The 24,550-nt window shown below is 49.5% G+C and overlaps 9 protein-coding genes across 9 annotated transcripts; 7 read left to right on the top strand and 2 right to left on the bottom strand.

Moving 5' to 3' along the window:
- Window positions 1-362: 362 nt before the first annotated feature.
- On the top strand, window positions 363-947 carry N7518_000834 (uncharacterized protein; the record flags this gene model as incomplete). Its single annotated transcript, XM_057181762.1, has 2 exons — window positions 363-583; window positions 632-947. 2 exons carry the CDS (start codon window positions 363-365, stop codon window positions 945-947), a joined length of 537 nt encoding a protein of 178 aa, XP_057047112.1.
- A 6,374-nt stretch (window positions 948-7,321) lies between these two features.
- N7518_000833 (uncharacterized protein) lies at window positions 7,322-8,500 on the top strand (the record flags this gene model as incomplete). Its single annotated transcript, XM_057181761.1, has 1 exon — window positions 7,322-8,500. The coding sequence occupies one exon, from the start codon at window positions 7,322-7,324 to the stop codon at window positions 8,498-8,500; it is 1,179 nt and encodes a 392-aa protein (XP_057047111.1).
- A 478-nt stretch (window positions 8,501-8,978) lies between these two features.
- N7518_000832 (rRNA-processing protein LAS1) lies at window positions 8,979-10,499 on the top strand (the record flags this gene model as incomplete). Its single annotated transcript, XM_057181760.1, has 4 exons — window positions 8,979-9,098; window positions 9,179-9,318; window positions 9,463-9,909; window positions 10,010-10,499. The coding sequence occupies 4 exons, from the start codon at window positions 8,979-8,981 to the stop codon at window positions 10,497-10,499; spliced, it is 1,197 nt and encodes a 398-aa protein (XP_057047110.1).
- A 320-nt stretch (window positions 10,500-10,819) lies between these two features.
- Window positions 10,820-12,100, top strand: N7518_000831 (uncharacterized protein; the record flags this gene model as incomplete). The annotated part of the gene is made up of 9 exons (XM_057181759.1): window positions 10,820-10,844; window positions 10,949-11,036; window positions 11,099-11,170; window positions 11,241-11,274; window positions 11,330-11,540; window positions 11,609-11,700; window positions 11,751-11,885; window positions 11,936-11,962; window positions 12,017-12,100. 9 exons carry the CDS (start codon window positions 10,820-10,822, stop codon window positions 12,098-12,100), a joined length of 768 nt encoding a protein of 255 aa, XP_057047109.1.
- Window positions 12,101-12,644: 544 nt separating this feature from the next.
- On the top strand, window positions 12,645-14,394 carry N7518_000830 (putative NAD+ kinase; the record flags this gene model as incomplete). The annotated part of the gene is made up of 5 exons (XM_057181758.1): window positions 12,645-12,653; window positions 12,705-12,749; window positions 12,804-13,815; window positions 13,889-14,165; window positions 14,238-14,394. 5 exons carry the CDS (start codon window positions 12,645-12,647, stop codon window positions 14,392-14,394), a joined length of 1,500 nt encoding a protein of 499 aa, XP_057047108.1.
- Window positions 14,395-15,600: 1,206 nt separating this feature from the next.
- On the top strand, window positions 15,601-16,428 carry N7518_000829 (trafficking protein particle complex subunit 5; the record flags this gene model as incomplete). The annotated part of the gene is made up of 2 exons (XM_057181757.1): window positions 15,601-15,839; window positions 15,942-16,428. The coding sequence occupies 2 exons, from the start codon at window positions 15,601-15,603 to the stop codon at window positions 16,426-16,428; spliced, it is 726 nt and encodes a 241-aa protein (XP_057047107.1).
- A 470-nt stretch (window positions 16,429-16,898) lies between these two features.
- On the bottom strand, window positions 16,899-18,347 carry N7518_000828 (microfibrillar-associated 1 family protein; the record flags this gene model as incomplete). The annotated part of the gene is made up of 1 exon (XM_057181756.1): window positions 16,899-18,347. One exon carries the CDS (start codon window positions 18,345-18,347, stop codon window positions 16,899-16,901), a length of 1,449 nt encoding a protein of 482 aa, XP_057047106.1.
- Window positions 18,348-18,885: 538 nt separating this feature from the next.
- Window positions 18,886-19,413, top strand: N7518_000827 (putative ssDNA binding protein Ssb3; the record flags this gene model as incomplete). The annotated part of the gene is made up of 3 exons (XM_057181755.1): window positions 18,886-19,122; window positions 19,220-19,274; window positions 19,349-19,413. 3 exons carry the CDS (start codon window positions 18,886-18,888, stop codon window positions 19,411-19,413), a joined length of 357 nt encoding a protein of 118 aa, XP_057047105.1.
- Window positions 19,414-20,655: 1,242 nt separating this feature from the next.
- N7518_000826 (putative GATA transcription factor (Ams2)) lies at window positions 20,656-24,330 on the bottom strand (the record flags this gene model as incomplete). Its single annotated transcript, XM_057181754.1, has 3 exons — window positions 20,656-24,025; window positions 24,073-24,226; window positions 24,291-24,330. The coding sequence occupies 3 exons, from the start codon at window positions 24,328-24,330 to the stop codon at window positions 20,656-20,658; spliced, it is 3,564 nt and encodes a 1,187-aa protein (XP_057047104.1).
- Between the last annotated feature and the right edge of the window lie 220 nt (window positions 24,331-24,550).

Raw genomic sequence — 24,550 nt, 5'->3', positions numbered from 1 at the left:
AGGTGCTTTGACCCAGGGTCTACCCTCACCATATTTGGCGGTGTGATGCTGGTGCTGATTTTCCTATGTTTGCCGGACACCATGGCAAAGCGCGAGCAAAATCCGCAGACCGAGGAGCATAACAACATCAGCATGATTTTCAAATATTCATAGCCGTCTTTGGCCCGTTCAAGGCGCTGGCCCTGCTCCGCTTTCAGCCCGTCATCACCTTTACTATGTGCATCATGAACGTCTCCATCAAAATCATTTCCAACAAGGCTCCCTAAATCTTCACCATTATTGAAGTGAGTCTTGTATACATATTACTGACAATCGGGTACGCCATCTCTCAATATTTGGTGGTTCGCTAGATCGACTATATCATGATCCGTGATGCGACCAAGACAAATCGCTACGATGAGAGCGGCAAGCTCAAGTTCTACTCCCTGGAGGGGAGCCTGAAAGAGAAGGGCTCTTTATTGTCGATTTTTTACACAACCTACGAGCCGATAAAGACAAGAAACCCAGCTTGTTGGTCTGGTGTCTGGTTATCTATCTTCGCGCTGAAGAATTCTCGGAGAGGACTTATGCCTGGCCCGATTTCGTCCGTGTGACTATTGCGCCGAAGAAACTACTGCTAAACAACAAGCAGTGATGTCAAAATGGACTCTCTTCCACCTTCCCCAAATCCTAGCGGTGCAACTACGGAGCTGAGCACCACAGAGCCCGTCCGGCCTGACGTTGGTCGATTCGCAATGTTGATATCCATTGATATAATCGCAAAGTTGGCAATCGATGCAGCAGCTAACTCGGGCTCTGAGCCCCATATGAAGTTTATAAAGGAACCAGTATTCAACAAAACGCTGATAGGATACTTCGAAACTGTCCCTGACTACATGCCTGAACAAGTTGATTTTGGATGGAGGCCAACCCTTGCAACGGCGGTGTGGACATTCTTCTGTGCATAAAAGAGGGCCAGGAAATGGACTACCATAGCTCGGGGGAGGATCAGGATGCCCCAGCGTTGGTCTTCACGCTCGTTTCAATTAGCTCAAGGGAGCCGGCGGATTCCTTTCATTGCTCACAACAAAAGGAGAGAAGGGGGATGATGAATGGAATGGAAAGATATTCAGGGCTTACCAACGTCTAATGCAGCCCAGGAATACCACAATCATTGAGGAATATGTTTTCGTTTGCGATATGAGATCTTTTCTGAATAAGATGATCTCGTCGAACTAACCAAACATTTCCGTGAACAGTACGAGGCTCAGACTCTGTCTATTTCAGGACGAAATGATGTGCACTTCGGGGATCGGATAGTACAGCATCCGATTCCGAAAGGGGCTTCTGACATGATTTTCAGACAGGAGAATCAGCAGCAGCAAAGCAGATTTTAATTTTAAGTCAGAAGACACGCAGCTGCTATGGAACAAGAGTTGGAAATAACTTCGTGTATCTGCTCTGGGTTCAATCGTTGGTTGCTTATTCCTACTAGCCATTTCCATGATATGGCACACGGACGTGAATCTAAACAACATACAACATACTCGTGAGAAGCTAAAATCAACCAGGTGTAATGCTGTCTGGTTTCGGATGCGCATTCAATGCCACATGTGAACAGTGATAGTGTAGACACTGTACGATATCTCGCACCCGATCAGGTTGACGGAACCCCATGATGGAGCCGTCGGTTATTGGGACTATGGTCTAATCAGATTGGGGGTGCTTCTGAAGATATTGATTGAGTCTCTCTGGGAAGCAGGGAATTAAACGGGAGGATAAATTGACATGGTCAAATTTTGACATGGTCTCTCTGGTCGTTCCAATATATATTTCCATTAATGACTGCACCGAAGCTTCCATCGCACATCGATAGCCTGATAATTGCATCAAGGAGACCAGAATATGAGGGGAAATTCAACTCCATCGCACGCTCTCCTAACTGGGAAAACGGCCTACATATACTCCATATAAAGACTTGGCTATACCAATTTTAAGAAAACAAGCCTCATTTACATCTTACGATCGAAGATTAAAACCATCGCAGAGCCTAAATATACGTAGCACACACATAAGCGGTAAAAATATTTCTCGAAATAACCACAGCGCAACAGCGCAACACCGCAAGCCCGCAATGAACAACAATTAATGCGTTATTGTAGAAGCCTCATCCACACCAAGACTCTGCACTCCACACTCCACCGGCGATCTACAAGATTGTATTCGCGTAAAGTGTAACAGCCCAGTCTACTGCAATGGTCAGTGCCAGAAATCAAAAACCAATAATGCGCTCATCACTCTTCCAAAGTTGGTAACACACCCACCTCTATTTTGTATCCACCACTGTGTGTCGGTGTTGGAGCGGGAAAGAAGCGGGAGAGGGACTCCGTTGGACCATTTGTCCGATATGGCAATGATGCTCGGTTTTAGTGGGGGCTGCGACTTGGGTAAGCTGGTAAACTGGGGCTTTCAGGGGGCTGTTTCCACTGATAATATAGTTTTCTTTTTCCTTTTCTGTGGGTGATCCTTTTTGGGTGATCTTTAGAGTGGCAACATGGATTTAACTATGGAGTTTGTATGGAGTAACTATAATATGCGGAATAACACATAACGAATGTTGGTGCGCTGTAGCTGCATATGTAGGGGAGAGTTGGAATGGCAAGATAAAGTACTGTGGACTCGGTGCATATTACAGAGTACATATTGTAGGCGGCCTGAGTATAAAACATATACGCTGTACGTTGTACGCTGAAGATGTAGACTTGTATGTGGGGATACATACGGAAGCACTGTATATCACATCTGTGTCGGCATGCAGACCCGGTTGTGGAAGATAAAATTGCAGTGATGGATGGAGAACGGGGTGAAGACAGCAAAGCGGGTATATCACGGAGTCGAATCGGAGGTCGGAGTGCATGTGTGATAGGCAAGATTCTGATGTCTCAAAACTCTTGACGCGAGCGCGGGCAATTACATTTCTTCATTGGGACAAGTTTATTAAACTATTATGGAGAGGGCAGGAGATGCTTCCAGAGCTTGAGCCCCTCCAATTTTGTAAAGCATGGAAAAAGGTAGAATTACAAGTGGCTGAGTTCTACCAAGGCCCTCAAAGCGCCTCTAATCTCTAATCTCATGTACAATATCGCTTACAGTAAATTGGTAATATGTGGTCTACAACACATGATAAATGCCGAGAATCGAGGCTAGGATTATAACCAGTGATATGATTGTGCTCCCCGATATAACCCTAGGCATGGTGTGCCATCTCACTGCAGTTGCATATACCCCTGCTATCAGCTGCACCGAACTTCTTCTGGCGACAGGTATGTAGAAGGTCATGTCGACTGTTGGACAATTGTAAATAGTAAATAGTCAGTTGGGGCTACGTAGTATACGAGGGGCAGCCCCTCAGGATCAGCCCCTGCATGAGTACGGAGTATAGGAGTAAAGAGTACGGAGTATGGATCCCCAAGTCATTGATTTTGATTTTCCTTTGTTTGGAACAAGATCAGCGCACTAAGGAGATCAGCAGCTGAGTTATGAAAAAGGGTGAGTGCATAGTTAGACCAAGAATGTGGAACCTGGGTTCTCCGTACTCCATACCCAGGAGAAACAGAAAAAGAGCGTTAAATTGGTAAATTTGCCGGTGGGATTTGGGAAGGTTTTGGAGTAATTCAAACGGAGGAATGCGATTGGCCCAACCTCTCGACGGAGAACCACGTTGGCTTGACCTGGTCGAACCTGGGCTTGACCGCTAGGCGCCGTTGGTTCTTCCATCACCAGATGTGTTCACCAGTCATAAGTTGGACTTCAGATAAGGAATGTCTCCCCCTGCTGCACCTGGACCTTGCGTGGCGTCAGAAACCAACATATCCGAGGATTGGCCGCCTGCATTTATGGATTGCGCCCGATACATATCTTTTGACTTTCTGATTGTAGAGTCAAAGAGTCGATGACGAAGAATAACCGTGAGGCTGCATCGTGCATCGTGCATTAGACCTTACGTGTCTGATAGATGTTGTGTCACCGGACCCTTGTCAGGTCTAGACTGGAATTGAAAGCGCTGTTGGAAATCGCTCTCTGAAGCACCGCACGACCAGCTGATTCTATTGCAGCCTATCGGGAAACGGCAGCTCTAAGTTTCAACCTTGACGACATTTGGGTCATAGTGTCGGAGGATAATCCCAACGATCCGTCGAGTCCTAGGGCCCCGCCAATTAGTGCTGACCATTGGATTTGGGGATTGCGACCGTGATAAATTCTTTTTCTTTGTACCTCCTTAGATCCTTCATATCCCTGTTTAATCCTTGTTAATCCCTGCTAATCCCTGAATCCCATCACATTTCACATATCAGAACAAGAACAAAGGAGAACGCACGGGGACCAGGGTGACCCGGACGTTCGCATCCGATGCTACACCGTAAGGAGCTGATGACATGGCGCTAAAGCAAGCCAAATTGACTTGGCCCGCAGCTCCCGCTGCATTCTTTGGGGCTAAGAAGGGGAACCGAGCAATCATAACCCCCGAGTTGGAACGTCTGGAAGGATGAAGGAAGCTGGGATCGGCTCCGCCCTCCTGTGCCCCAATAGTGGAGGGGTGGATTCCTGGGCGGTGAAATGGGAAGTTCATCACTCTGTGCAGTGGATATAGAATACGCGCCCTTTCGGAAGTTACTGTCCTTAGGCCCCGTTATGGACGTATTAGGCCTAGTTGCACTATAGGAAAGTCGATGATATGAGGACAAAACATGGTACTGGGCCGCCTCGGATCTTGCCTGGACATGCAGGGTTTGGAGAATCTCGTATTTACGACTTTGTAAACGTACAGGCTGAGTCCTGATCCCTGATATGCCTCTTTGTATGTTCAAAGGGGGGTGATCAGACCAGCATTAAAGAAATCCCAATGTGCCGCTGTTACGGTGTGCTCAGTGCATACCATAGAGGATCGGCATTTTTCTCATATTGTGTCAGCGGTTCCACTAGAGGAGAACTTTGATTAAGACAAATCAGACACATCTGCCTCCAATTATTCCTTTGCTTTCTTTCCTTTTCCGTTCCCTTTTTTAATGGGAGTGGGTCGAAGGTGTATGCCGCGTGATGGGCTTGATGTGTTTTGCATCGAGATCGGCTCTTATTTTGTATATTGTATATTGTATATTACCGGATCTTATTGAGCTGATTTATAACATGTGTGTTCCTCTCAGAAATCGCAATTTAAATTGCTATCTCCAAACTATATCCTGCAATATACTTAAATTAAAGAAAAATAGAAAACGCCCCCTGACCAGACACCCGGGCTTGGACCGGGCATTGATCTGTTTTTGGCTTTGGCAGAGCCCTAAGCACGATCAGATCCACCTGGCCACGTTGTGAATGGCTCCAACTACTCCTTTTCTGACACAAACTGGCTTTTTAATTTTTCTAAAATGCTCTGTGGCTTCATTCATTTTACTTCCACGTTAGTTCACGATGCCAAGTTCTAGGAATTGGCGCCCATCTGAGACTGGACTTGCAACTGTCTGTTCTACCTGCAATCCTATCTCCGTACCTTGGAAACTGCAGGTGATATGAATGATATGAAGACTGATCACATTCTAAGTATACATCACGTCACTGTTGGGACACAATCCCAACTCAAAGTCAAGCTCAACGGGGTTCAACCGCTTGGGATAGCCGAGCTTCCCGCTCAGAGCCCAATTTGTTACTAGGCCGTTTTTCTAGATTGCCTAGCAGGTACGTATGTACGGGAGACATACAACATATGTATTTTGGTGGCGCCTGTGATAGTTTTCTGTGCCACGCTCCCGATGAAACAGGCCCACAGGCGTTGAGGAAATCGTCCCTACGCTACGGATACTCCGTCTGTATTAACTATATTTTAGTTGCCCCCTCTTTTTTTTCTCAGGTGATACTAGAGAGTGACCTCAAAATGGTGATCCGGTAAAAATGCAGGTAGCCTAAACCTCGCATGGTCCAAATTTCCGTTTTCAATTCAGCCAAGCCGACCTAGTTGATTGGCTGTGACCTGATGAAAGCGCGTCGAGTAGTCTATTTCCAGGCTCGGAACATTTAAATGAGAAAAGTCAAAAAAGAGTCAGAAGTATCCGTAAATGATTAACGAATATGGTGGCAATGATGCATCTCCTGCATCATGTACTCCGTAGCCCGGGTAGTCAAGGAAGTCAGCCCATGCAGAGAAAATAGCAACCTCGCATTCGGGTATGCACGGTCCAAAGGGAGAAACGACGGTTTTGTTCTTTAATCTAGACTTTGGGAAGGGCGATGACGATAATTATCTTTAACTCCACTTTACACCCCTGTCGAAATTCAAAATGGCAGTGCGTAGATCTCTAGCCCATCACATTGTAACCCTTGCGTAACGAGCCCGGCAACGCTATACCTGGGAGAAGGAAAACAAGGGAAGGAAAGGAGGACAAGGTGTCCTGTAGACGACTTCTCATCTCGCATTCTTACAATCAGCAAGAAAGAGAAACCGACTCAGCCTTGGAAGTATTGACCGCAGATCGGGCCGGATCGCGGGTCAACCATTCCCAGCGGCTAAAGGGTCAAGGTTCCCTGGGAATTTGGGATTTGGGATTTGGGATTTTGGATTTCTGCAATTTGCTTTTTCTTAAACGAAAAGGGAAAAGAAAGGAAAAACCTCGGAAACTTAAGAAAACGGGAGCGTCTAGGCTGTGTGAGATTACTTTTAGCATAAGATACCGTAACTATCCCCACTATACACATTATACACTATATTATACCTGCTCTACCTAGTATTCCTGCCTATCATACCCTGTTATACCCTATTCCACCCTCTTACTAGGCCTCTTTAGCACTTAATCTATTTAATCTATTCCATTCTTCCCCATGTTCGCCGCAAAAAGCATGTTCCATGTTCCCACAGGTCCGATCCCACCCCCACTTAGCTATTGCTGCACTCCGGAGTATTCCTTATGGGCCCTGGTCGAAACGGTGGAACTGCCCTGATTCATGGATTCGGTTCCAGGTTGCCCTTTTGTTTCTTTTTGTCTAGGCTCCTTTCGTTAGTGTCAACGTCGTGTCATCTTAGCATGTGCGGTGGCATCGTAGATCCGCTACGGCTCCCTGGATTCCCTTATAAGCCTACCTTGCCTAGTAACGGGATCTTCAGAATTAAATACTCTCACCCGTTCCTGAACGGAGCATCGGCTCTTTCTCTTTATCAAATCCACTCTCCATTCAACTGCACCCCACACTACGTAAGCTATTTGCTGTCTACTACAGTGACTATGTACTGACTTGATCCCCCTTTATAGTCAACTTCCTCTCTTCAAGCCTTTACTTCTTTCCAGTTTTTTATATGGCCGATTATTCCTGGCAACCTCAGCCTCCCTCAACTGGCTCTCAATGGCTTCCAGACGATGCTTCATATAGCCAGTCCACCATGCAAGATCTAACTTATGCTTTCCCTCGACCGAGGCACACTCGCGTCATGAAGCCTCGTAGTGCAGGCAACAGCCCTTCCACAGCAACCAGGAGACGATCAACAGTGAATCAAAATGTGATGCATGGCCTGCCCACTCAATATCAGTCATCCCTGGAAGAAGCCCTTCTCGCCTCAGCCGCCCGGAACTCACGTCCGATGAGCTGGCATCCTTCATCGGCAAGAACTCGCGGTCTTTCCAACCCGTACATCTCAGATTTCCCTTCGGATAGCTATGCCGGTATGGGAGCCCTGCCGGATGAGTACCTCAACTCAGCCGTCTACGGCGGTGAAAACATCATGTCATATCCCATGGCCGACCCTTCATTCTCCCCCGACTACTTCCCTGTCTACCCAACCATGCAGGAGGATTACCCACTTCCACAGCATACGCCGGCACTCATGACCGGCTCACAGATCGACCCGACAATCGGATGGGATGTCGCCACCATGTCCGATATGTCAACGATGCCACATCTAGGCTCCGATAACTGGAACCTGGACATGCTATCAATGGGCACCAACATCCCCCCGCCAGAGACAACATGCCCAAGCTACGTCAGCGTTCCTTCCCCAGGTGAACTGAGTGGCCCATCAACACCGGACTTTCTCCCCATGCACCAATTCGACAATCCCTTCCAGATCACCGACGAGCCCAAGAAGACCGGAAAGAACGAAGAAGAACTAGTCGGCATGGGCCTCTACAGCCAGCCCAACGGGACACTGGCACGAGCCCCGCAGAGCAAATCAGGCGAGGGCCTCAAGCTCGAAGAAACATTCACCCCATCCGACGAAGACAAGGATAGCGAGACGGACGCAGAGGTCGAGATCATTGGACACCGCGAATTGCCACAGCAACCGCCCGCCTACCATGAATACGCGTCTACCATTCGCCAGTCGAACTTTCCTTCCAAGCAGCCCAGACAAGCTCTGAACCTGCTCCAGCGGTCGTTCTTCTTCGACCACGATAATACGGATCAACAGTCGATGACTGCTGTGCAGCCTTTTGTTGGTTTTAATCAGCCCTGCATGAATTACGGGTACGGGTGGATCTAAGGGGATCCCCTAGCGGAGAATTTTTTTTCCTTTTTTTTTTTTTTTTTCGGCATTCCTTTACTGTACCAGCGGCATAGCGTGGAGTCATCTTTCATCATCTTTTTTTTCTCGGAGTCGGATACACGGAAAGGATACCCTGGGACGAGACTTGGACTAGCTACAATTACTTTAGGTGTACTCGTATACAATTCGATACCGAATTCACATCAATATTTGCTACCATTCTTCCTATTTTTAGTCTTACTTAAAAAGTACTACTAGTGTTAATCATTGTCATCATTTCAAGGTCTCGAAGTATACAAACTAATCCTCTGATTGGCCACGGAGAAAGTAAACCTCGGCAAAACCATCCCAAAGGAACAACAATTCCCCGAAAATATTTCACAGGCTATCAACGCAAAAAGTCAAGCAAGCAAAAGCTTACGCATCCGGAGTCGAATTTAATTTCTAATTTCTCATTTCAAACCCAGCGCCGAAAATGGCAAAGGTCATTTTCACAGCTTGGAAAACCAAGTCTCAGTTGTTGGAAGTGCGGGACGAGTTTTATCCTCCGTCTGCGTACGCTGGACCGGATTTGCGTTCCCATGGCTGTGCAGTGGTATGTTACATATGCATGGGCGACAGAATGAGTGCGATGTCCAGTTTTTATGTGGTTGCTAACGATGTCCGGAATCAAAGGTCGAAGCTTGGAAGCTACGCGGCAATGTACCGCATCATGTTGAAGCTACGGCGTTGTTGACAGATGCTATTCTCCACGATGATGCGCAGAGGAATTCCATCTTCTCAATTCGTGCTACTTATTCTGCAGCTTTCTGTCGGTGAGTATTGAGCCGTACCTGATTCTTGTTTTTACTTTGATGAGAGAGAAAACCCAGTCCGATTCCCTTGGGATGATGTCTTGAATTCAAACTCCCCTTCACATACATATATCCCGTTTTCAAATAACTAACGCTCCAACTCAGCTTCGTAACTGGTCTCGTGGATACCAAGATCCACGGCGTTCGCCGAACAATGTTCCAGCGCGCCACTGACCTAGGCCTCCCAGCCTCCTTCGTGGAACTCCGCCATGAAGCAACCCACCGCGAGCCACCGTCGCTTGTCGTACTGCGCAAAGCTGCGCAGCGCTCGCTCGAGTGGCTGTGGGACAATTACTGGGCCGGTGTTGGTGACGACTCCGGTGCGCCTGCATTGACCCATGAAGACGGTGCGTCTGTCAGGGCCGTCTTGTGTGACGCTCTGCAGCCTCTATCCAGCGGATCGGTGGATCCTGTGTCCAAGAAGCGGAAACGGGATCAGGCTCTTTCGGTCGCTATGCAGCTTGTCTCGGTTTGTAATGTTTCGGCGACTGGGGTCAGGTATTTGCCTTCTGTTTTGCTTGAGCGGGGGTTCTTGATCCCTAGTGGTCGGGAGTGAGTTTGATTTTCCCCCCTGTTTTTGCTTTTGTCTCGGCTGTGTGTCTTCAGGGGTGCATATGTCGTCGGGGAGTACATGCTGACTGTGACATTCTAGACTCGGGGATTCGATGAATGATACATTCAAGGAATGGAACCCGGTTCTGCAAAAGGTTGCAGAGAGTCATCCTGCGTTCTTGAGACATTTGACGGAAGATCTGGTGAATGATCTAGCCTTTAAGAACACAACCGATATATCGGCAGATGCGCCTTCCGAGGCACTGTATCTGTGGATCGCGCATATCTTGACATCTCCTGCCTGGGAGTTCCACAGGCAGTCATGCCCGCAGAGTTATGTTCTCCGAGCCTGCGATGAAAGTCCACACCACTGGACAAATATGTTGGGAGATCAGTTAAGAAAGCAGACTGGCAAGCCCAAGTCAGTTATTACCGCTCGACCTGCCAAGAATCGAGTCTCGAAACCCAAACATGTTAGAAATGACTCGCAATACGCTCCATCCCAGCTCTCGGATAAGCTGCTGGAACATGGATGGGGATTCCTCGAGAAATGGGACAGTCGACCTTTGGGTGTGGTATCGAGTAATTAGACGGGCTTCTCTCCAATTAACAAAATGCATACGCTGCTGGCAGCGTTAGAGAACCCCCAAACCAATATACCCTGTACAAGATAGCTAGTACGGAGCACGGAGTAACGAGCAACCAATCAAAAGCGGTGGCATTACTAAAGCTGTCAAGCTAGAATTGGAAAATAGTTCTTCCGGATGACGTTGGTAATCCGAGATCCACCCTGTCATGTATCTCTTTCAAGAGCTCCCCGCACTATTTTGATTCATCGTTGGTGATGAACTTTCTAAGGACACAACTATTTGGAACCAGGTCGCCTCTATTCAGGTCACAAGCCAGAGCCATGCATATCCAATCAATTCCTATGTGTATGTTGATCCTCCGGTCCGTCATATATATTACCAATCAACAGTGGCTACTTGGTAGTAATATTGCAGGAGGAATGATTGCTTATTCTAGATCAATTTTACAGGGACGGGGAAAGGCAACAACTATGCCTACCTCGTGACGGACGAGGCGACTAAGCAGTCGGTTATTATTGATCCCGCTAATCCTCCTGAGTGAGTTGCATTCTAGAGCGGGTTGAGACTACATGAGCTGAACTGATTATGTGGAACTGCAGGGTTGCGCCGGAGCTCAAGTCTCAAATTGCTTCTGGCAAGATTGACCTGACGGCCATTGTTAACACTCACCAGTATGTGGATAGAGCTTTCATGGGCTGGTAAAAAGAGGAAAAAATCCCGGTTTACTGACATTTGCTGAAGCCACTGGGATCATGCTGGCGGTAACGATGAAATTGTATGCATGCTTTCTCGAGTCATTGGGTGTTATCTCGAGCTAACATTTGTACCAGTTGAAACAATTCAAGGGCCTTCAGGTCATTGGTGGCAGAGACTGCGCGTCCGTCACCAAGATTCCCGCGCATGGCGAAGAATTCAAGATCGGAGATCGCATCTTAGTGAAGGCATTGCATACTCCCTGTCATACGCAAGACAGCGTCTGCTACTATATGCAAGATGGAGGCCAGCGTGTTGTTTTCACGGGCGATACTCTGTTCATTGGCGGTATGTGTATCATTTTCAAGAATCCCACCCTTCGCCTGTCGAGTATCATGAACTGATTTGGAAATTAGGATGTGGTCGGTTCTTTGAAGGAAATGCGAAGGAGATGCACAAGGCCTTGAACGAGACCCTCGCGGCTCTGCCTGATGACACCAAGGTTTATGTAGGGTTGCCTTTTCGTGTTGATACAAGTCTCATACTGACTCCTCCTAGCCCGGTCATGAGTATACAAAAGCCAATGTCAAGTTCTGCATTGCAGTGTCGCAGAGCGAGCCTATCAAGAAGCTCCAGGCATTTGCGGACCAGAACATGCAGACACAAGGGAAATTCACCATCGGCGACGAAAAGGTAAGACCTGAACCTAAGCGATATTCTAGTCGAGACTGACAAAAATTTAGCTTCACAATGTGTTTATGCGTGTCAATGTAAGTTCCTTATCCTTTGCCCTTGTATATGCCGATGCTCATTTAAACACACAGGACCCCGAGATCCAAAAGGCAACTGGCAAGACCGATCCTGTGGAGGTGATGGCAGCATTGAGAGAGATGAAGAATTCGATGTAAAGTATGGTAGTAAACTAGCGAGAAAATCTACGAGATCATATGTTGCGATATACTTCCGTAAAAAGCGTGAGAATGAGGTATTCCGAGGCAAGCCTGAACTGTGTATGCAATCTATGACTACAGACAAAATCTCCACAAATCAGGTCATTCAAGAGATTTATATACTCCGTAGATACTCCGGAAAATGGGTGGAACTGTATACGTCATAGTCGTGCCAAGCTCCCGGTCCCCATAGACATAACTTTCTTATCTCACGAACGTAGCCAGAGAAGATGCAAGAAGATGTATGCAGTGAAAATAAGTCGATTTTAGTGATCTTAATCTTCCTTGAGCTAGTGGACAAAATTTGAGCTTATGTATATGTAGCTTTTCTATAGACAAGCCATAGAAAAGATACCTCATCCCTGTTTTATCTGCGGCCCACCAACACCGGGAGGGTGGGGTATACCACCAGCTATCTACCTACTTTCTTTCATGCCACCAACACCCTGGACATGATACAGTGACAAACAAAAAATTCCAGTGCACAACGAACAAGGCAGCTATGGATGATGTAAGTGCTGGTGGGCCGGAGTGTTATAGTGACTGACCAATGCCATCATAGAACGATGGAGGGGCGAGTGATACCGAAGCTCAGAATCATTTGGAGGTAAGCAGTTTGACTCCTATCATAGTACCATACTAAGTGCATATCGTCATACAGGTCGTGTTCTATCCGGACTGCAGCCACCGTCGCAAATCCTCCCTTGTTATGATGGACAAGCCGAGGGTCCGATCTCACCCAGCTCAGGATGACCTGACGACCGCCTGCTACGTTCACTCCCTTATTGCGAGCGAATGGACCTCACCACCACACCACCTGAAACGTACAGAAGATGTGGAAGATCTGGAAGATATAACACGGACAGTGGACGAGGCTCAACCCGTGACAAATACCAAAGGTTTCGAGCCAGATGACCCGATCCCGGTGCTAGATACGGACGAGAAAGCGATACCTGCAATTCTCGAATCCCGGCATCTTACGAAAAGACAGCTATCAGATATGGCTTGGAATGTGCGAAAGCTATCCAAGAAGCTGGGCAGCATCAAGCTCAGGCTCACCGTGAGGACTGTCTTCGTGGTCAGCAAGGCGAAGGACGAATCGCTGGTAAGCCTGACTCGAAAGCTTACAAGGTGGCTACTCTCCAAGGACCGCGACTCTGCGTACGTGGTTTACGTCGAGCGGCGACTCGAAACGCATCCGGACTTCGGTGCGTTGCAACTGATAGAAGACGAACCCTCCGCTGAAGGCCGGCTCAAGTACTGGGACCCCCAGCTCGTGCATGAAAAGCCGCATTTGTTTGATTTTGTGATCACGCTCGGTGGAGATGGAACCGTCCTATACACGAGTTGGCTGTTCCAACGCATCGTACCGCCCGTACTCTCCTTTGCGTTGGGCTCACTAGGCTTCATGACCAATTTCGACTTTGCGGATTACCAGAAGAGCCTCAATAATGCTTTCCGGGATGGCGTTTTCGTCAGCCTACGGTTACGGTTCGAGTGCACCATCATGCGCAGCAAAGCGCGACTAAACGACCCACACGGGCCCTCTCTATCAAAACGTGACCTGGTAGAGGAACTGATTGGAGAGGAAGGGGAGGATACATTGACGCACACCCCAGATCGAGTGCATGAAATTCTCAACGACGTAGTCCTTGACCGGGGACCAAACCCAAGTATGCCTTCTCCTTCAGTGTTAGGTGTTAGGTGTCACAACAGAAACAGACACAGCTAACCAATCTTCGCTAGCCATGTCTCAAATCGAAATATTTGGTGACGACGAGCATTTCACCACCCTGCTTGCTGACGGAATGTGCATTGCTACCCCGACCGGATCGACTGCTTACAACCTCGCCGCTGGTGGCTCTCTTTCTCACCCTGATAACCCCGTCATTCTTGTTACCGCCATCTGCGCCCACACCCTATCCTTCCGACCAATTATCCTACCAGACACCATTGTCTTGCGCATGGGTGTGCCGTACGATGCGCGTACGAGCTCATGGGCTGGCTTTGATGGACGAGACAGGTGAGTTTGTTCCATTTGTTACATATGCCATTGGTTTGGCACCTGGGTCTGCATATGACTGACACATCCCAGGGTTGAGTTACATCCCGGTGACTATCTTACCGTATCAGCCTCGAGATATCCCTTCGCCAATGTCTTGCCTCCCGGTGGGCAGGGTGAAGGCTGGGTGCACAGCATCTCCAAGACGTTGAACTGGAATTCTCGACAAAAGCAGAAGAGCTTCAAGTAGCTGAAGAGGAGGAAATGCTTCTTTGGCATGACCTTGGCTCTTTCTTCCTCTTCACCTCTTCTTTTATGAGCGTATTTGGTGCCTGTTTGGTTCGATCACTTGTGTTACAGCTGGTGGTTCATTGTTGGGCGTACATGCTTTTTAGTAGAATCTATGAAAAACGATATGACTGGGGTTACGGAGTATTAGTTGTTAGAAAATAAGACCCAACAAGATTTTAATTCTTTTAGCTAATAATTAGCTACAATTCCCAGCCATTTGGTTTTTTCTTTTTTTTCCAAGTGGACACTTTTTTTTTCGACTAAGAAGCTGCAGGTCCACTTGGCCCTATAAAAAGGCCATCGCCCGGCCCGAAAATTCTTCTTTCTTCATCTTCCTCAACCACCTCGCTTTCAGAGTCTCAATGCTGGCTTTGAACTGCGATCTTGAGCCCGACACTTTCAGAGTATATGTGAATAGAATCACATATACTCTGCTTAACTGACTTGGTAAGTTTGCAACTTCTTTTTTCTTCTTGCACTGCATTCCCCCCAGCCAACGGCCTCGCGCCGTTCGATGATGAAAATCTTCCTACATTCGCAGTTTCCACGCTAGCCGTCGCTTGAACCCAATCAAGGCGGCATTGAGCGGAATATCTTCCTTGGATGTCTGAGAACTATTTGGCTGTTCTTTTTATGAATTCTTTGCATTTCAACTTTGCAGTCGAGACGGTTGCTAATTGTCTCTCAGAAACAGGATTCCTTCTTGGTCAAATCTTTCTATCATCGACATCATACATCGCTTTGCAGTGTGCAGTCTCTAGCTCTGCAGCTAGTCTCTGGACGTGGAGGTCACTGCTTTGCGCAAATCGGCATAGGATATCTGGAGTGATGTGCTGTGTCGAGTTGAAGTCATAGCAAGGACATTCCGTATATTAGTATCAAATGAATGGCCGTTTCCTCTACAAATATCTCCCAATTCAGATCTTTTCCTAGTATTTCATAGCCAAACCTGTAGTTTCTCAGCCCAGAAGTAAAATCTTGCAGGATTGCACCCGAGAGGGTTGTGCACCGCCGTACTGTATCCACCTATCAACCCCATGCGACCTCAAAACCTCCCATAGATACCTCAACTTCACCAGATCCTCAAGCTCTCAAATCCGTATTCCTCGCCTCTCAATCAAATCGCAACGCCATTCCCATGGCGGCACCACATCGACATGCCACGATGCAATCTATGAGCAATGGCGGCATATCGTCAGGTAGCGACAGACCACAGCAGCACTCACAGCTATCACAACCGTCCCCTGGGCTGCGTGTACCTTCGAATCGCAAGACCATCTACGACCGACACCTGAACCGGACTCGTACTGCAGAGCTCAGCCGGGCGAGCTTCGCCTTTCTATTCGGGGAGATGGTCACATATGCTCAACGACGAGTAACAGGTATCCAAGATCTGGAGAAACGGTAAGAGACAACCCCCTGATCCAATGCAATCTCCTCCCCAGCCTAAAACAAATATTGCCATGTACTGCCCAACAACCCTTAGCTAACGACCCCTCTACCCAGATTAAATGAACAAGGCTACCCCCTCGGTCTCCGCCTCCTCGACCTCCTCTTCTACCGCTCAACCTCAACTTCCTCCTCCGCCCTCTCAAGCTCCTCTACCTCCTCTTCACCCCCAAACCGACCCCTCCGCATCATAACCCTGCTGCACCTGATCCATGGCCCCCTCTGGCGCCTCCTCTTCGGCCGCGCCGCAGATGCCCTCGAGCACTCGGTGTCCCCAGACACTCCCAACGAATACATGATCACCGATAACGACCCAATGGTCAACACATATGTCAGCGCGCCCCGCGACATGAGCATGCTCAACTGCGCTGCCTATGTCGCCGGCATCATCGAGGGTGTCTGTGACGGGTGTGGCTTCGAGACGAAGGTCTCGGCGCATAACCAGCCCACGGAACTGTGGCCTAGTCGGACGGTATTCTTGGTTCGCTTTGGGGATCCGGTTATGGAGAGGGAGAAGGTGCTTGAGAGGGCGGGTGTTAAATAATTCATGAGCTTGCATTCGGATTACCATTACCGGGATATTTGGAGGCTACAGGCTGATCAATGTATGCTTGTTAGCGTGGTAGATCTACGGCGTTTGAAATACTCGAGGGTGGTTATGGCGCTCTTAGTCTGCGGCTCTTTGGTGATGTTTGATTCCGGCACCGGCATTCCCTTCACGAAGTCATGCAAGTACCAGTTTGGACGGTCGATCTGAGGGATTTCTTACCGGTTCTTGGAATCTGCTGTGAATCATGTACAAAAGTCCTTCTCGGCCAGAAGATATCATACAATACAATTCCTCCAGGAGAGGATATGTTCCATTACGTGCATGTACATACATAGAAGGGTATTGGCATATTGGTTGCTCGAAATTGAGATGTAGAAGATCCCACCATGCACATGTGATGGACTGGCGCCGTAACTCCAACCGCCAAGCAGGATATCAACATTGTCCGTTCACATTCTGAATCATCAAGAACTGTCCACTCGCCGACGTTTCTCCCGATCATCATAGGGCGATGGACTCCGCTTCCGCCTCTCCCTAGACCGGCTCCGCTCGAACCGACCTGAGTCTCTATCATCACGTCGCTCCCGCCGAGGCGAACGCGACCTCGACCTGCGCCGGGGTCTAACAACGCTAGCATTAGCACCCGTCGGTCCGCGATCCCCATCGTCACCACCGCGACGATCAGGCATAAACCGCTCATCCGTAACACCCTCAGGGGGCCCATCCCTCCTCCTCCTGTTCTCCAATCCATCCCCAAACCGCCCAGTATCCTCAGACTTAAGATCTTTATAGCGCGTGCGGCCCTTCTTTCCAAGCTTCGTCATGTCGCGCACCTGCATGTACTGCGGCAATGTATCACGATTGACATCATCCTCGAAGCGCGCGCCCATAAGCTCACGCCGATCCAGACCCTCCGCCTCAAGATCCCCACGGAAGAAAGCACCCTTGTGGAAATAGCGCTGCATGAAGCCCGTCTGGCCGCGCGTAGCATCGCGGTCCTCCTTCTGCTTCGCGATGAACTCGCTGTCTTCGCGCTCGCGCTCTTCGGTGGTGAGGTTCCGCCGGCGCTCGATCTCTTCGCGCTCTTTCTCGCTCGCTTCGATCGCTTCCCGGGATCGCTGCACGCGCTTCAGCTCGCGGAGTGTCCACGCCGCGCGCTCAGCTTCCGGGTCCAGGCCGTCCGTGTCGTCAATGGCTTCTTCGTCTTCGGCTTCGACGAGCTCGTCGTCGTCCCAGGCGCGGTTCGCGCTTGAGCGCGCTATCGCTTCTTTCTCCAGTTGATCGCGGATTAGTTGGTCTGCTTTTTCTTGGCGTTGTGCGGCGCGTTGGCTTTCGGCTTCTGCTGCTCGTTCTGCGTCTGCTTGTGCTTTCGTCTGGCCGGCTGATAAGGGTGCGGTGTTGCGCTTATCTTTTTTGATGAATGTTGGCCGGATGAGCATGCGGCGAGGTGCTTCGTCTTCGGAACTACTCTCTTCTTCGGAGCTTTCTTCCTCTTCCTCTTCTTCTTCCTCTTCTTCTTCCTCTTCGTCGCTCTCCGGGGTAGTTTTGGACACAGTAGGTTTTACATCGTCAGTCGTAGGTTGTGGTACTGCTTTTGGTGCAGGCTTGGGCTGGTCGTCCTCTTCTTCTTCGGTGACGAACCCTTCCTCGTCGTCCTCTTCCTCGGCTTTTTGGGCTGCTACTGCAGAGGCTGGGAATGAGCTCGCTTTAGGCGCTTTCGCTCGGCGCAGTGCCTCAGCTCGTCTGCGACGCTCTTGTTCTCGTCGCTCCTCCCGCTCAGCTTCATCATCCTCTTCCTCTTCTTCCTCCTCAGACGAGGGCTCCTCTGCGACAGCCTTTCCAGGACGGTAGCGAGTAGGCTTAACGGGGTTTTTGGTCATTCCCCGGTGGGAAGATGGAAATGGAGGAGGCATTGTGATCTGATCTGGTATGTGGAAGGAGGGTGGATGTTGATTATTATTGAGATGTAGAGCCCCGTTTCCTAGCTTGCAATTTAACACCAGAAAATTGCGCCAGGTTTGCTCCGTAGTATGGTGTGGAGGTGATTTGTTGAACCGACGTTATCGAGGCCGAAGCTTTTGCTGGATATATGTGACCACGTGATGATATCGAAGAGCTGCAGGAGGGCAGAAGTAGGCATTCACTGCATTAACTCGAAAATTGGGTTCTTATACCTGGGTAGTCTTTCTTTCTCTCCGCTCAATCTGAAGCCAAATTCCCCATTAAGCCTACGTCCACGTAGTATTTTCAGATATCCATCTCAAAAAGTCCAATTAGCCAGTTTCATACTAATTTAATCACCACGTGACCACGCGTTCCGCGCCTCGCGCCGATCAGCCTTACTTATTCCCCGCTGTTTCCCAGCATCAACCTAGGCAACGAAAAACATCACGCTCAACACCCTCGAATCGGAGGTCTCAATATTAGTTAAAAAACAGCCAATATTCGAAAATGTCACTCCAAACCCCCCGTATCCTCCCCTCTCACCTCCACGCCTTCCACCCCTCCAGCACTAGCTCGAACACCGTTCGCATACTCGGCACCGTCACCGCGCTGCACGGTAACACGGGGACGCTCACCTGCGGAACCAATGGCGATGTCACGCTGATCTTGAAGTCTGATGCGCGTCTGCAAGTCGGGAAGCTGGTTGAGATTGTGGGGAAGGTGGCTGATCTAGAGGGTGGACAGGTATGTTCCACACTGCCTCCGGAGGGATATACTTAATTTCTTTGATTTGGGCTTCCATGGCTATATAGAGTGGATGCTAATACTTTGGGTGTTGTAGGGATACGGAATCCGTGTACTGGGCTCGACAGAGTGGGGTGACCCAGCTGATTGCGGTATGTTGTCGAATTCTTCCCTCTGCGAGGTAAATTGGGCTAGAGACTGACTTGTGTGTTTGTCATGAATCTAGATTATAAGATCTACGAGAATGTTGTCAATGCGACACATAAGTTCAAGAGTATCTTCTACGACTAATGGGTCATGAGTTGATGGACTTGAATACATAGCCGTTTTTCTGAGGGGTTTGTCCCGGGTGTGGTATAAGGCTGGAATATACCAAGAGCACAAGCCAGCCTAGTTGTTGTGACATTGTCAATGCCCTCTATTAGAGCCTAGGGAGCAGATGTCTGTTTGACCGGGCCCGGGATGTCGATGCTGTCACTGTGATTCTCCCTCTGTGATTCCCCGGCTTTTGCATTTTGCGTATGAGATTATGATCAAAGCTTCTCCCAATCAAAATTTTACATTGAGCTTTACTTATAAGAATTGAGGGTGGTTGGAATGTAGTTGGTGCTGTGACTGCCTAGGTGGCTAGCCGTACGAGTCTTCGGCTACGGAGATTTACACCCCTCATGTATTCCGTGGGACTCGTCAAGTGGCAATGAGAGCCACGACTTCAGGAACGTCCACGAGAAAGCCCGGTTTGATGTTTGACGCAGACCTACATGGACCTCATACATATGGTAATGTTATGGTCCCTGTGGTAGGTGAAGCAGCATGTGCTACGGGTCCCTCTGCCTACACTGTCTCATGGTGCTACGGTGAGATGGTGGTCAGAGGGATGAGAGGAGGAAGAGAGAAGAAGAGGAGAGGAGGAAGAGAGAAGAAGAGGAGAAGAGGAGAAAGTGTAGGGGGAGCTCTTTTATATTGTCACATCCCACGTGCCTGCCTAAAATCAACGGCCCTTTGCTCTTGCCATTGTTCCCTCTCAGTTACTGGTTGTAGCAGGTGACTATACGGAACCCTAGGTTACATATAGACACTGGGTTGCTCTTGCCTTTTTTTAGCTCGCGGGCAGGGTCACTGGATTCAACCGGTGCCTAGGTAAATCATTTTATTAAAGCAGTCTACCTACAAGGCAGGGCATGATTATTGCGATTTGATTTGATTTCGTACTTCGTACTATCATAAGAGCTACATAAAAAGGGTATCCCTGACAAAGACCACCACTTCCACCCACCAGGCACAGCGAATACAGCATCGGAGTCCTGTCAAGATACTCCAGGTCATCAGTTTGAACAAATAAGAAAAGGTCATAAATCTCAAGGTGCAAGTCAGGAACCGTTGGCTGTATGCAACGAGATCTACCCATAAACCGAACGCCATCGCTAAAAGACAACAAAAAAACAAATAAAAGAATAAAAAAGTAAACATGATCGGGTTGATATGTGGGAAAACATTCATAAAGTTACTCCCGGTCTAAGACAAAGAAGGTGGCTATTGGCCTTCGGTGTCTGCACCAGCGGGCTGGCTCTTGGGTGCGTCGTTGGTAGCGAGAGCATCCGAACTGAAGAACCCCGAGTCGGGAACGATAACATCGGTGAAGTTGAAGGGAAGGAGATCGGGGTTGAAGTTGTCTTTCTCGTTGTGATGGTCCGAGAATAGAGCGTTGAGCAGCTCGTTGGCAGGAGTTTCGCAAGATCCAGCAGGGGAGGCGTAGTCCGTTGGAAGCCACTCCGCCCAGTTGTCACCAGCGAACTTGGTGTTCTCCAGTTCGAAGAAAGCATCGGCCTTGGCAGCATCATCGAAAATGTCGAGAATCATGCCATCAAGGGGCTCGAAGGTCTCCGGAAGACTGTCGTTTGCAAGCTGTGGTGCCAAAGGCTGTTGCTTGGCCGGGGACTTCTGTTGCCGTGGAGGTGACTGAGGACTTCCGTGAAGTGATTGGATACGCTGCAGGCGCTCTGCCGACAGTCGCGCTGGAGACATAATGGAGCCTAGATCCTTACGTTTGTTGAGGCTAGGGGAGTTTGCGGGCAAAGACAAACGCTTGTCAATCGCGTTGATCCGCGGGTTCCGTCGACGGGGAGTAGGGCTTGCTGAATCGAATCCGATGGAGGGACTTTCAAATAGATCATCGAGGCCATCACTCGGGGTGGGTGCAAGGTTCTCCTTCTGCTGATTCGGCTTGTCATCCTTTGTGGAGGCAATGCGAGGGCTGCGACGTGGAGAGCAGCTGTTCACCATAGAAGAATCAAGCTCCTTCAAAGGGCCTTCATTCTGAGGATTATTGAAAAGTGACCTTCTCAAAGGCTTGGGGGTGAGACTGTTGGCATCTGTCACTGGAGCAGAGCGGGCGTGCATACGGCTCATTGGGCTAGACTTGATGGCGCGTGACAGTACCTCTCTAGCGTCCTCCTTGGACCAACGGCGTCCTGGGGTATCAAACGGCACTTCCAACTCAGGATCAGGACTGATGGATCGAGAAGACTCGTTGGGAGAATAATCTGCTTCACCGTCCTGATCATCGTCGTCGTCATTTTCCATGTGAGGGGTCTCCCCATCGGGATGGATGGAAGACGCTTCAGTGGGTGCTGGGGAGGAAGCGGAAGACTTCTTTGGTGCGGCCTTGCTCCGAGTTCTGGCAGCAGGGCAGGACTTGGCCTGGCCGTCTGCGCGGTTCCTCGAAGGACGCTTTTTGTTGTTCTTTTTGGTGGCCGGCTTCGCTGCTCCTGGCTTGGTCCATTTGTCTTCCGGGCGCATTTGTTTGAATTTGTGGAGCCACAAACCACAAGGATTGCAGAAGGTCATCTGATCCCAATCATTATCGTCCTGCTCGAGAGCCTTTTTGTAAATCTTGAAGCTTTTCACTTCACCCTTGTCGTTTCGGTCCACGGGATCCCAATAGAGCATGGGAGAAGACCTCATCATATCCTCCGCAAGACTCTCTCCGCCATTCACCGTTTTCACCCAGGCTCGCCGCCAGCTGGCGGTTTCGATGGAGCCGCAATTCTCGCAATAGGGCGGAATCAGCCCGTTGAGAATCGCATTGTCCAAGCGTGCCTTTATATTCTTTGGCACCGCCTTAGTCACCTGCTTCGGCACTGACTTTGGCTTCGAGGATTGTTTCGACTGCTTGGGATTGGAACCAGCTGTCTCACACGGCATGAAAGTGACATCCACAGGCCCAGTAGGCCGAGGAGGAACAATGGGGTCACTAGCCGGGATTGCACGAAACATTTGGGGAACTTCGTGGAAGATATGTGGTGCCGGCGCGAGTGGTTTTAGCGCCAAGCGTTGTCCACCAGAACTCGAAGAAGGCCTCGATGCGGGGCGGGATTGAGCGGGGCGAGAAGGGGGAGCACGAGATACCGAACGCGGTGCTTGCTTTGCAATCTGCTCCGTTGAGTTATCATCGACGGGGAGATGATCCTTATTGGTCCCTTGTGCGGCACTGACAATGCTGACTGGAGAGCATGGCTGCACGGTAGAACGGACAGAGCACTTGTCTCGAGTTATCCCACGAGACAATTCCGTTCTGGGATCACCTAGGGGAATAACGGAGTCATCGTCTATGGTCTCGTCCGGCCCTGCGCTCATGAAGCCGGAGTCGTTCTCCAGAGACATGGTAGGCAACACAGGGCTTGATCTATTTGGTAACCGGCTATCGAACACTGGAGGAGATGATGGAATGTTGGAGGATGGCTCGAAGAGACCTTGGTAACGAGTATCCTCGGGAGAGGGGCCGCCAGCGTCTGTGGTAGGGATGTCATCGCTCATGCAGTACGGAGAACTGTACGAAGCGGGACATGAGGCAATGCTAATGCTCGACGACTCCCGCAACAAGCTAGCCGTGGGTCGGCTTCGGCGGGGGAAATCAGACGGCCGAGATATGGGGGTGGGTGGACGGACGGGCTCTTCGTGTGAATGGTCGACGGTGAGAGCGGGGTTTACAGGAGTTGGGCGGTGGATTCGTACAGAGGCCGCCGTGCTGGCTGCAACTCGAAGCGAACTTGGTTGTCTTTCGATGTTCATACCCGACTTTCCGGGCCAGCTTGCTTGATACACCTTGGCCCTCTTCCGGGCGGGGGCCTCCGTTGATTCCTCATCAGCACTGCCGTACCCTGACTGAATGGACCCTCTTCGGGTGTTGTTTTGTGAGACGTGTGAAAGCTGGGTCTGGTTGTCGCAGTCTCGCATGGAGGCACTTGAGGACGGGCGAATCATATCGCTATGGGGAATGCTCTGCTTGGGGTAGGATTGCTGATGAGCTGGTGTTCGACATCCACCAGGTGTTGACACCCGACTGCCAGCGTATGAGTGCGAAGGCGACACCGAGCGGACCGATCCATTGTGGTGGAATGTAGCGAACTCTCGTGGTGTGGAGCCTTCGCTCAAGAGCTGGTGGAATCTCTCAATCCCAGATTGATGGATCGGGGATCCGATGTTGTCGTTCTGGCTCTGGCTTCTTGAGGATTCCAGAAGGGCGGGGTTTTGGCGAATAAAATTTGTCCATGATTGCGTGTCAAAGTCGCCTGAATTGCCATTGGTCAACTTCCGATGCTTCTGCATGCTGGCTAAGTACTCACTCTGGGTGACAGTTGGGACAGGCACCAGCCGTAGCTTGACCTCCAACGTCTCTTGGGCACCTTTGGAGAAGAGACCACTGAGGGGGCTCTTGCAAACTCGGCCAGTAATTATGGTCTTCGACTGGTTGTTGGGTGTCTCAGTCGCCGATGAGAAGGTGGCCAGCACCCCAGATAGCATGCCTTGCCCGACAAGAGGGGTTTCGAATTCGGAATAGTCGTAGGCATAGACGGTATAATCCTTTCCTAATTGACCCACAAGCTCCGGGCTGAACGAGGAACTGTGTAAGTATGCTATTTTGGTCATCCGGGGATCAGGAAGTCAAACCTAGCAGAAACGATTGCCTGGATGCAAATTTTTAACTCAATCACTCCAACCGGAGTGTTCTCGTCTAGAAATGCCGTTTGGATGTCAAGCACGTGTGGCCACCGAGCAAGGCAATTAGTTTTATTGTCGTTGTCGAATGTGTAAAGAACTTTCACTGTATGATGACCATGTTTAGCTGCCATTCATCGCCCTCATTATATCGGTAATGGAAAACATACGCCTCATAGGGCGGACATCGATACCGTCCTGAGATTCCATCTCATCAGCCTTTGTCTGTCCACCATGCAAGACGGTGGATCAAATTCTGGGGTTGAAATGAATGGTAGAGGCTGAAGGGTATTCAAGTATGGTCGGGGTAAGAGACTCGAGGTTCGAAGATGTTGACAGGTAGAAAGAGGGGGAAAGCGGAGCGAAATTGTCGATCAAAGAAAGAAAGCCCTTTCACTCAGGATCTGGAATGAGCCGGCAATTATTAGCG

The sequence above is a fragment of the Penicillium psychrosexuale genome (assembly GCF_028828465.1).
Source record: "Penicillium psychrosexuale strain IBT 29551 chromosome Unknown utg000001l, whole genome shotgun sequence".
NCBI classification, from domain to species: Eukaryota; Fungi; Ascomycota; class Eurotiomycetes; order Eurotiales; family Aspergillaceae; genus Penicillium; species Penicillium psychrosexuale.
Note: the sequence above shows the minus strand (reverse complement) of the source record. Positions and strands in the feature narration are given on the sequence as shown.